This window comes from Sprattus sprattus (genome assembly GCF_963457725.1).
Source record: "Sprattus sprattus genome assembly, chromosome: 9".
NCBI classification, from domain to species: Eukaryota; Metazoa; Chordata; class Actinopteri; order Clupeiformes; family Clupeidae; genus Sprattus; species Sprattus sprattus.
In genome coordinates this window covers 26,838,228-26,850,727 of record NC_137928.1, presented here as the reverse complement: position 1 = coordinate 26,850,727, position 12,500 = coordinate 26,838,228, and the positions used below count along the sequence as shown (strand labels likewise).

At 46.6% G+C, this 12,500-nt stretch overlaps 1 protein-coding gene across 1 annotated transcript in view; it reads right to left on the bottom strand.

The window, feature by feature from the left end:
• Window positions 1-10,410: 10,410 nt before the first annotated feature.
• Window positions 10,411-12,500, bottom strand: part of mecom (MDS1 and EVI1 complex locus) — a gene marked incomplete at its 3' end in the record, with an annotated part of 170,959 nt that continues 168,869 nt past the window's right edge. Inside the window, exons 15-17 of the mRNA XM_080845316.1 lie at window positions 11,288-11,533; window positions 10,838-11,021; window positions 10,411-10,545 (exon numbers count right to left, since the gene is read on the bottom strand). Of these exons, the coding sequence (XP_080701442.1) occupies window positions 10,411-10,545; window positions 10,838-11,021; window positions 11,288-11,533 (565 nt within the window). The remainder of the gene's footprint in view (window positions 10,546-10,837; window positions 11,022-11,287; window positions 11,534-12,500) is intronic.

The window sequence follows — 12,500 nt, the reverse complement described above, 5'->3', positions numbered from 1 at the left end:
GGTGTCCCATCCTGTCCGTGGTCTCAAATAATGTTAAATATATGATGTTATGCTGATCTAACATTTACTGTATTTACATTACATTTCAAGTATACATCAATTTGTCTGTCTCAGGCTTTTTGCATGTGGTAGTATGTATAGTGTTTTCACTGTTTCAGGAAATGCTCCTAAATAATGCAGCGGACCACCTTAAAGATGCACAGACTGTACTGGACATGTGTAAGGCTGTGGACTATCAGTCAGACAACACTGAAATGTACACGGCTCTATTTATGGAGGCACTCTTGACATATCAGCAGGGTCTGGTGTGTTTCTGCAACTGTCATGATCGCATTACTGCCTGTGACCAGAGGAGAGAGTGGGAGAGAGACTGGACTGGTGGGCTACTGTACTGCGGTCTGGCCTGGACGTCCTGATTCCTATCCAACAGTGGATGCCTGGCAGTGGAAATGGTGCTATTTGATAATAAACAAACGTTCTGTTTCTGAGAGAGAAAAAAAGGAAAATGGGGATGTGTGTCTTGTTGTCTCACTGTCTTGTGTGAGTGTCAATGTTTAACTGGCTGTCTGAAAGAGACCTGAACTACCTGGACTACAACTTGCCATTCACTTCCAGTTTTTCCCATGATGCCAGAGGACACTCTTACCCATTTCTGGTGTAGGTCAGGATAGAACAGCACAGAGCAAATACAAACAGAAATAAAAGTGAATGAAAGAGAAAGAGGCAAAGGAGAGTGAGAAGAGTGACTTGGTAAGGTTGCCATAGTGTTGCCATAGTGTCTCTAGGGGAGATGGAACACATGAGTTTAGAAGAGGGGCTGGTTGGGTGGGTGCATCTCATATGTGTTACCTTCTCTGCTAGCTTTTATCCTTCAAGGGGGAAATGTTGCATTTTATTTAGGCCAGCTAGGACACAAGGCCAAGGTGGGATGGGGCGTGTGTGTGTCTCTGATGACTGTGTCACGAGAGAAGCAATGTGTGTGTGTGTGTGTGTGCCTGGGGGTCAGAGGGGTTCTGAATGGTCCATCAGGCAGTAGTGATGGAGGAGCTAAGGGTGACACGCACACACACTGTACACACACACACACACACACATACATATACACACAAACAGAGAGAGGGGTCAAGCTGAAAATGTCACCTGCCCCATCATCAAGCAGACAGCTCACCTAAGCGTGAAACTGCCACAGATCCGCTGTGTGTGTGTGTAGATCAGAGTTTGTGTGTGTGTGTGTCTGTGTGTATCTGGCTGTTTGAGTGTGACCCCCTCCCCTCATCCTCTCCAAAGCATTTCTCAGGTGCAGCGGAGCGTCTCTGTGGCTGAGGTACGGCAGCACAGGTGGAAGGCCCAGGCGGGACCCCCCTCGCCCCGACCCGCCAGCCCAGCGTGAGTGATGGCGGAGTGGGGCGTCCGCAGAGCGGCCGGCCCCTGGTCTGATGGATGAGGGCCGTGGAGGGCCGGCGCGTGTTGTGACAGCCTACAGATGTTCCCCAATAATGTTTATCAGCCGCCTGGATAACGGGGGGACGACACACACCTGTTTCCAGTCAAACAGCGGCACCAAAACCATCCATCCATCCATACATACACACACACACGTAGTGTGTGTCTCATACACACACACACACGCAGTGTGTGTCTCATACAACCTCTCTGTCCTATCTTTTACACCCACTAATGCACAATCACAGTTTCTCTCTTACACACTCTCTGTCACACTGGAGACAAGAGCTAATACACACACACACGCACACACACACACACACACACCAGACACAAATGTCCCATGAATCACCACACACCCACAGCTCCATAAACGCACAGAAAACGTTCACACTTGTCAGACTTTGCCTCCCTTAGTAAAACACATCAAACCACACAAACACCTTTAGGTTTACACACGGACATCCAGACACATGCCACCGGTCCTCATGGTATGCTCCGTAGTTGGCACACAGGCCATACTGCTTCTACTTCACAACCTGCCCTGTTGTACACAAACCCCCTCTCACTACATATTGCGATATTGAACTTAAATGGATGTCCATACAGATATACTATAAAGTGTTAATGTGCAGTGATGACACTGAAGTTAATGGATGTTCTCTTGCTTCTTAGTTCTCCAGTATGAGCCATTGCATCCATTTGGGTTTAAGTATCATGTTGACCTAGGTGTGGGGTTAATAGTGGAGTGGTGTTTTGACCTTGTCTGTCTGAGAAGGGAGAGGGTGTGATCCCACTGTATAAACCCACAATAGCATCCAAACGAACATAAATGTGTCAAGTCAAAACACACAGCAGTAGCCTACACTCTTATTCACTTTATCTTTGAAAAGCCTTTACTTTCCTGACATCGTATCTTCAAGTCTTAGCATGAGCAGATTTATTTGACTTTTAATCATTGGCACATCTCTCCCACTACCAACAGTCTGCCATGGCCTGTCATCACCCCAGACCTCAGAAGCTCTGCAAGTACCGGATCCTCCACTGGTGTGTTTCGCATTAACACACTGTAACGTACAGATTTCTACAAAGGCCATCCAGAAATCTGTGTAGAGTGTATCGCTAGTGGTAGAAATCCCTTGTGTCGGGAGACTTGTGTGAGAGAGGACAGGGGGGAGAGACAGAAAACAAGTGAGCATGTGTATGTAAGAGAGACATGGGACCGAGGGTCAGAAAGGGAAGGGTGGCTGGAAACGTGGAGCGCAGCAACCCGTGGCAAGTGTAGATGCGATCAGGGCTACTTTTGCGCTGTAATTACGCGTGCGCTGTCGGCGAAGCGACACTATCAGCCCGCTGTCTTAACGCCAAAGAAATTACTGCTCTTGCCCTTTTTCTCCTCCATCCTCTTTCTCACTCTTTCTTCTTCTCCCTCCTTCTCTCTCTTATGTCTCCAGCTCCCTGAAGGAACCCTGGCTTTTGAACTCGGGCTGTCAGAGACGGCGGTGCAGATAACAGGCGAAAGCGACCGGGGGAAATCACTTCAACGAGTCCCGCGCCATTTGAGACCGCTCGTCGCCCAGAGAAAACAAACCTTAAATGCCAAGCCGGCGAGAGGAGATGGCTATCTGACAACTCTCCCACACTCAGCGGAGTGTTAAAAGTCGTCATTTGTTTGTTTGTTTGACGCTTTTTTATTTGCGAAATTGTCCTGTGCCTGCGTGGCGAGATGGCGAGGAATGTCTGGGGGGAAAAGAAAATTCCCCTTATTCATCGTTTTCTCTCTCTCTGTTTCTCTCTCTCTCACACACACACCTCTCACTCCCCCGCTTTTGAGTGGCTTCACTTGAGAACGACAGAACGAGTGCGAAGTGGTTCAATACTGGCGTGCTTAGATTTTAAATCCAGTAATTTGGTAGCAGGGTCAGAGAACGACCACTCGATGGCGCCCGACACTGCACTCTCTGTTAGTGAGAGTACGAACACCCAGACAAAAGTCAAACTGCAGTCTATGGGCATAAAGACTCGAGTCAGCCTTCAATCTTACTTCAAATGCCATACAGCCTTACCTTAAACAACTTTAATTATAATTGTGTTACGTTGCGCTACGTGACCCCTATTTCTTGTAGATGAGTGCATTTAGCATGGAGTGGACCTACAGGCGATGCTGCAATTTTTCAAATTGAAATGCTCGGCATAAAGTAGGTGAAAGCTTTAAGCTACAAGCCTACTACTCGCCTACTGGCTTAAAGTGACCGCTGTATTTACTGAAGAAATGTTCAGGAATAAGAGCAATGTTCTTGAGCTGATGGAACTCTCTGACAATCTTTACTCTACGTCATGTGCAAGAAAATATTTGAGGCAAACTGTTGTTCTTGGGTAGAGCGCTATCCCCTTTGAGGTTGCCTTCACATAAAATTCGCCAGGGCCCAAACGAGATGGCCAATGGTTCCCCCGGTATCTTACAATTCTGTATTAACGAAACTTTAAACGGCTTTCAGCACGAGCCTGGAGCCGTTCCGCTAGCACGCCTTTTGGTGATTAGGCCATGTGGTATTAAAAGCATGTGCGTAGCATGAGTCTGCGTTCCACGATGAGCAACCATCAATAACGTTAATGGCCCATGTCCCGCGGAATAACTACAAATACTCCAGCTAAACCACGACCGTTAAACGAAGCTCAGCTTTCCCCTCAAATCAAACGCCCTTTCCTGAAAAGGCCGTTTTATTATGAAGCCTGTATGTCAACGAAATGGAGACGTTCGAGGTGGATCAAAATACAAGTTATACAAGGGAATTTAACTGGGAAACAACCTACTTAATGGCCTGTTTCTTTTCTCTCAAATGGTTATGACGACCTCCTTTATATTTAAATATGAACCTTTTGAATATCTCTCTCTCTCTCTCAATCTCTCTATCACTCACATACCTTTCTCTGTCTCTCTCTCTTTTAAAAGTGCATAGTGCAAACAGAGAACACAGAAGCTTGCCACAAACCCCCCATCTGTGCTGTATTTTCATGTGACCCTAGATTAATGCCAATAACTCTGCTTACTACACTAAGGCTCAGTACGGTGGCATCTCTTTACAGACTGGCTTTTAGTCCCTAGCCTCCCCTCCCCTCCCCTGGTGCCCACGGCAACCACCCGGGCCAAGCCCCTGCCACCCAGCTCGGCTGGATGTTTCCCCTGGCACAACACTGGGAGCCCATGCCAGCCCAATCACACAGAGTGCCAGCTGTGGTGTCACGCCCAGCTCCCCAGAGTGTGATGGATGTGTGTGTGTGTGTGTGTGAGGGAGAGAGAGAGAAAGATTGTATGCATTTCAAGTGGTGTGTTGCAGTCAAAGAGATAAGTAATATGTGATGGGTGTGTGTGTCCTTTAGCAAATTTACGTCTGTCTTGTGTTTGCAAATGTGTATACATGTACGTATATGTGTTTTCTTTGTGTGATATGTGTGTCTGTGTCTGTTGGCCTTCATGTGTATGTGTGTGTTGACATGTGTCTTTGTATGTGTTAGCATGTGCTTTTGTGTGTGTATGTGTATGTGTATGTGACTGTTTTTATGTGTGTTGGCGTGCAACTTTCTGTGTGTGTGTGTGTGTGTTTTGGCATGTACCTTTTATGTGTGTGTGTGTGTGTGTGTGTGTGTGCATTAGTCTGTGTGTGTGTGTGTGTGTGTGTGTGTGTGTGTGTGTGTCAGAGACAGAGCGAGAGCTCCCTGGGGCCTGGTATATACCCAGTGAGGGGCGTGTTGGCACTCTGGCCTCAGAGGGCAGTGCCCACAGTAATGAGATCTGATGGATTCTGAGTCAATGCCAACTGGCCCATTACATTAGGGCTGAGAGAGGGAAACCCCCCACCCAGTGTCAAACGCTCACACACACACACACACACACACACACACACACACACACACACACACACACACACACACACACACACACACACACACACACACACACACATACAAAACCAGACACATAAACTCATATTCTCTACACAGGAAACTCATACCCATGCAAACAGTTACACATAATTCCCTTACAATCACATAGATAAACATACACACACACAGCTAAATATAACCACACAATAATCATGCACATTAACACACACACGCACACATGCTGACACACACACACACATACACACACACAAAAAACACACACACACTCACACACACACACTCACACACTCACACAGACGCTCATCAGCATCAGCAGCTTGTTTCTCTTGCCCCCTCTAGCCACTTGCACCCCAAAAAAGCCCTTACTAATGCTGACCTCATCAAAGCTGGACGACCTGCGGTCACCTCATCAAAGCCGCCTGACCACCAGTGACCTCATCAAAGTGGGACGCCCCACTGAGCCCCAGCGCTGACTGCGGGGAAACACCAGAGGACACGTCCCCAGCAGGGGGACAAAGGTCCAGCTGACCATCGGCCTACGCCACTCAGGCCACTTCATTGGCATTCATATTCATCAGGACTGAAACCAGTTCAGCTGCTGGGGCTGATTCACTTCCCCTTCATTCAGCTCTAAACGCAATCCGCTACGGCTTCTGTGGCCCTCAGTTTGTGAGCGCCGGGGTCAAACTCCAATTCAGCTCAGCTGCATATGATGCCCTTATGCTGAATTTAGTTTGTCCTCCTACTCTTTCTCTCTTTCCTTCTATTCGCCTGTCTCTCCCCTCTCTCCGTCTCTCTCTCTCTCTCTCTTTTTCTTTCTCTCTCGCTCTTTCTGTGTGTGTGTGTGTGCGTGTGTGTGTGTGTGTTCTGGCAGGTGTGATGAAACAGTGCATAACAGAGTTGAGCAGCAGGGATCACCTCATTTAAAGGAGCAGGAGCAGGTGGGGAGCGGGACCTTATACAAACACACACACACACACACACACACACACACACACACACACACACACAGCTCACAGCTCAGATGGGTGGCGAAGAAACAGGCAAAGAGAGAGTGGATGGGTCACAGAGAAACAGAGGGAGAGAGAGAGAGAGAGATGTCTTGATAGAGAGAGGAGGAGAGAACCTGAAAGAGATATTCTGAAACAGCAAGAGAGGAAGAGAGAGGGATTGTGAAAGAGAGATGTTCTGACTCAGAGAGAGGGAGAGAGAGAGAGAGGGATTGTGAAAGAGAGATGTTCTGACTCAGAGAGAGAGGGAGAGAGAGAGAGAGGGTTAGTGAAAGAGAGATGTCCTGACTCGGAGAGAGAGGGAGAGAGAGAGAGAGGGTTAGTGAAAGAGTGAGGAAGAGAGAGAGAGAAAGGGTTAGTGAAAGAGGATATGCCCTAACTCTGAGAGAGAGAGAGAGGGAGGGAGGGAGGGAGAGGGAGCGTTAGAAAGAGAGGGTTAGTGAAAGAGATGCCCTGACTCAGAGCTAGGGAGAGAGAGAGAGAGAGAGAGGGAGAGGAAGAGAGAGAGAGCGGGTTAGTGAAAGAGTGAAGGAGAGAGAGAGAGAGGGAGAGGGAGAGAGAGAGAGAGGGTTAGTGAAAGAGTGAGGGAGAGAGAGAGAGGGTTGGTGAAAGAGAGATTCCCTGTCTCTGAGCTAGGGAGAGAGAGAGAGAGGGAGATGGAGAGGGAGAGAGAGGGAGAGAGAGAGAGGGTTAGTGAAAGAGACAGCCTGAGAGCGTGTCCTGACAGAGGCGTCTGTGGGTTGTGATGGGAGTCTTATTGAGCGTGTGAGTGATGAGCCGGGTCATCACATCTCTCCAGCTCATCCATCATGCCCTCAGGCCTCACAAAACACAGCAGCACGGCAGGCAGGCCGCAAAGAAAGCGCAGCGACAGACGCATTCCTCCCTCTCACCCCTCTCTCTCTCTCTCTCTCTCTCTATTCCTGCTCTCTATCTCTCTCTCTCTCTAACCCTTCTCTTCTCTCTCTATTCCATTCTGTCCTCCCTGTCGTCCTTCTTTCTCTCTCTCTATCACTACTCCACCTTCTCTCTCTCTCTCTGCTTCTCTGCCCTCGTTGTCTCTCTGTCTTTCTACCTCTTTCACCGCTTTGTCCTCTCTGAGCTCACTTTCTCTTTCTCTCTATTTCTTCTCTTTGTCCTCTGTTTATTCTTCATCTCTCTATTCCACCTCTCTGTCTGTCTGGCTTTTTGTTTTCTTGTCTGCCAGTGTGCAAAATAAAATAATTGTATGGGTCTCTTGAGTTCAGTCACTCACGCTGTCTCTCCAGTCACGGGACTGTGTGTAAATGTGTGTGTGTGTTTCTGTGTATGTGTGTACAAGAGAGAGATACTTTAAAGGACAAAATGACCCAGTGTCTCAAGCAGTATCGATATAAGGAGTGGAAAAAAGGGAAGGTTGATACGGAATGGATACCCACAGGACTGGGCAATAGAAAGAAAGAATGAACGAATGAACACATCAATTGATGAGTTATTAAATAAATACATTAATTAATGAATGAAATAAAAACCTACACAGTGTGGAAAGAAGGATGTGCGAGAAACGAAACAAAGAGAGTAACAGAGGGCACCGTCTGTATTCCACATTGTATGACTTTATTTTTCATTTTGCCCCCACCCAACCCCACCCATCCACCCACCCCCTTTCCGACAGTATAGAACTGAAACGCATTACATTTACCTTGTAGAAAGCATTAAAACAAAGTACCTCCACTTACAGATTGGTTTTCTTTTTCTTAAAAATGAGATTATAAACAACAACGACAACAACAACAACAACAGGAATGCTAAACTTAAACAAAATCAAAACAAACCAGAGGCAATGGTAATAATTATAATAATAAAAAACAAACAAACAAACAGGAAGTAGGCTCGGTCCTTGGACTTATGGGAAGACACGAACGCAGGGATTCAGAAATGGTTTCTTATCATCTAGGTTTGGCACAAAGGATCAGACAGGAACCCAGAGAACATCACACAAGCTTGCTGACGACCGCGAAAAGGCAAACAAAATGGCGGATAACAGCGCTAATCAGACCAATCATGCGATTATGAAGATGATATCTGATCTCTTTTTTTTTCCTCCTTTTGAAATACAATTACCTTCCTCCTATTTCAGATTTTTTGTTTCTTTTTTTTTCTTTCAATTTCTGTCATACAAAAAGAAGCTCTAAGCAATCGTTTCTATACGTCATGAATCTGATAACAGAATGGGGACTTGGAAGAGGTGCAGGGGAAACGGGGATAGGGGTTGAATGACTAGTGAATACTGAGCGCAAAAACCTACAAACAACCATGGAGTAAGAGCTAGATTTGCCCCCCCCCCCCCAATCTCACACACACACACACACACACACACACACACACACACACGCACATATGCACACACACCACCCTCATCTAACCCTCCACAACTCATCCAGAGTAGAGTAGAGGGGGTCTAGGGGAAGGGGGTGGGGGGGTTGGGGGGGTTAAGAACAGTGCTATTCAGTAAACAGACTAACTGTTTGCAAAAAACAAAGAAATATATAAAACTAATTAAAATAAATACCATTGTAATTTTTTTTAAACATACACATCGAAAATACCAACGACCACAGCGACTGACTGACCTAAGACGAAAGAAAAACGAAAGGAAAGCAAAGAAAAAGACGTCTACAAATACACAAAAAAGTGAACGATGATTGTCTAAGGATGGAATGTGACACACAAGGAGAGAACACGGTGGGTTAGCTACGGCTAGTGGCTAACGACCAGTAGCTAACAGTGAGCAGTGGGAGGTGTAGTGGTATCTTTGAGAAGCTAAGAAAGGAGGGGTCGGGTGGTCGGGTTGTACTGGTGGAGAAATGCCCTTCATGTCAACACTCCACAGTACTTCAGCTAAATGATTCAGAAGTGGGAGCCAAACATATACACAAAGAGTGCATCTTTCTGTTTTTCACCTCAAACTGTTCAAAAGAAAGTGGTGTTATATCAAATTTGTCAGAGCGACATTTTTTTTTTTTATTAAGCAATGCTTTTTTTTCATTTTAAGCATTTTCCGTTATAAACCCACTTGTGAGACTGAACTTGTTGTTCTGGTGTCTGGCAATGCCGTCTTTGTCTTTAATGAAATGCCCCATTTTAAGGTGACTATACCCACACTCTGCCTCTTGTAGGCTCTTAAAGGGAATGACACAAATGTTTCTTAACACACCCTTTCTCCATTCATGTGGTGTGTGTGTGTGTGTGTGTGTGTGTGTGTGTGTGTGTGTGTGTGTGTGTGTGTGTGTGTGTGTGTGTGTGTGTGTGTAAATGATTCTATACACACTTGGGGGACAACTGAATATCGTTCTAATATCGATACTTTCATGTGGAAGACTCTTCTCTTTTCATAATGGTCAATCGCTATTCCTATGGAGACGCTAACATTACGGCAACGTCATGTCAACATTTTAAAAACCATTTTTTTGTTTCTACCCCTCTAGTCACCAGCTGCCTTCGCTGTGCAAAACATGGACATTTCAGACAGAATAAATACACCTATTATTACTCACTAATATTATTATCATCATCATCATCATCATCATCCACATCATCATTAGCACTGCTATTATCATTGTCATTATTCATATGATCAAATCAACAAACCAATCGATTAATCAGTCAATTAATCATTTCCTTTAAGGTCACATTTGCTGTGATGTCTTTTGTCTTCAATTGTGTGTGTGTGTGTGATGTGTGTGTGTGAGGTCCATGTTTGCGTATGTGTCAGACCCTGGATGACAGCAGGGGTTTTGTGTGTGTGAGAGAGCATGTGTATGTGTCTATATGTGTGTGCGTGTGTATGTGTCTATATGTGTGTGCGTGTGTGTGTGTATGTGTGTGTGTGCGTGTGTGTGTGTGTGTGTGTGTGTCTGCTCAGCAGTCTGTAGAGTGCCCAGGGCTGGAGGAGGTGGGTTGGGCTGTGCCTCAGGTAGGAGTGGTGGGGGGAGGGGGGTCAGGCTGGAAGAGGAGAGGTGAGAGGCGGCAGGTCAGAGGTCATCGTCATGGAGTGAGGGCCGGAGGCGTCTCATACGTGGCTCAGCGACTGGATGGCGCTGGACTCGGCCGCGGCGCGTGCCAGGCTGTGCCACATGGTGGAGGGGGTGTGGGCTCCGGCATGGAGGGAGTCCTTATCGGCCAGAGACAGCATCATGGCATAAGCCTGGAAAAGAGCAGGGGTGAAAGTCAGCCATTTAATATCCCTTTATTTTGATATTAAAATATATTATATGTTTTGATTTCTTTCTATAAACTGATTCAGCATCAACAATCATTTCTATCTCTGTCTTTTTCCTCTGTTCTATCTTTCTGAGTGTCTCTATATTCATTTAAATGTAAAAGCACTCAACACTTAGCCTAATTTTTGTAGATCAATGTGCAGATTTTAACCACAGTAACTCCCATAATTCCCATAATCCCATAGGGCATATTTCTCCAGGGAGCAATGGCATTACCTGGGACTTGGACTTCCTGTAAAGCGGCTGCTTGACAGCTTCTGACAGGTGGGCAGAGCCAAACCCAGCGACGTCACCATCACCAAATTCTCTGTCCTCCATCTTGCGCATGTCGGAGAGGTGGCGGATGTGATCCAGAGCGGAGAATGAGTCCTGCTCTTCCTCCTCGTCCTCTTCCTCAAGCCTATTATTCATCATAAATATACCAATAAAGCTCCATTAGCTCCAATACCTGTTGCCTATAATCATAGACAATCATGTTACTATCGTATCGACACACAAGTGTTGGTTTTCCATCGAATATCTGGAGTTAGATGCATGCTTTGTTGTTAATATACCAAAACCTGTTGTTCTCATGGTGCGGGTGTGTATACGTGTGTGTGTGTTTCCGTATGTATGGTGGATTTGTGTGTGTGCATGTGTGTGTGTGTGTGTGTGTGTGTTTCCTACCTCCTTGGGGAAGTTTTGCAGTTGAGCTCCAGATCGTTGGACCCATCAAAGTCCATCTCGTCTCGGATGGCATCATCGTCGACCAGGTTGCTAGGGAGTGCATCATCCACAGACTTGCCCGTGACATTACTCTGTTCCCCTTCCTCCTCCTCTGCTCCCAGCTCCTCCCCTTCCTCTTCCTCCAGGTCACGTGACTCTTGGTTAGGGATCAGGCCTTTGTCCTCTTCAAAATGGGCGCCATTGATTCTGCAGAGGACCAGACCATTTAGCCGCATGAAAAACTTTAATATTTTGAACACCCTGGGGCAGCTACTCTGTGAAGTGTCAAAGTTTTAAAGTGTGATGTTGTTCTGCAAACTATTACAGAGCAGCTGTGGATTTCACCAGACAAAGAACAATGGAGACAGAGGATGTGTACAAACACACAACACATACGCACTAAATTATGCACACACACTCACAAGAACAAACACAGGCACACACACACACTCACACACACACACACACACACACACACACACACACACACACACACACACAGAGATATCCTCAGAGCTTCTCACATGTTCTTGAAAACCAACTCAGCACAGAGAGAAAGTGACCGAGGAAAGAGAGAGAAAAAGAAAAAAAAACGAGCGGCACAATCTCGTTTGTCATCGTGTCAGCGAGCCCCATGGCTGGCAGCAGTGGTGGTGGTGTGTGTTTGTGTGTGTGTGTGTGTGTGTGTGTGTGGGGGGTGGGGGGGGGGCGGGGTGGGGTGGTGGGTGGAGGGGGGTTCTGGGTTGGGTTGGACCTGGGGTCTGGGTGCTTAAGGGCCGTCAACATAGAGGCCTCCGCCTGCTTATTTTCCTTACTGTCTCCTATTCATCTCCCATTCATCTAATAGGCCAAATATTTAGCTGACAGCTCCATTTGGTTAGAGAGCCCAGAGACCGCTGCCAACGGTCCCATTACCCAGCACTGGGTGGAGGGGAGGAAAGGGAGGGGTGAGAGAGAGCGAGAGAGAGAGAGAGAGAGATAGAGAGAGAGAGAGGGGAGAGAGATAGAGAGATAGATAGAGAGAGAGAGAGGGGAGAAAGGTAGAAAGAGAGGAGAGAGAGGTAGAGAGAGGTAGAGAGGGAGTGGGAGAGAAAGGGAGAGAGCAAGGAGAATGAAATTGAGAGTGAAAACGTAAGACAGTTAAAGCAAAAGAAATAGAGGCAAGGAGAAAGAG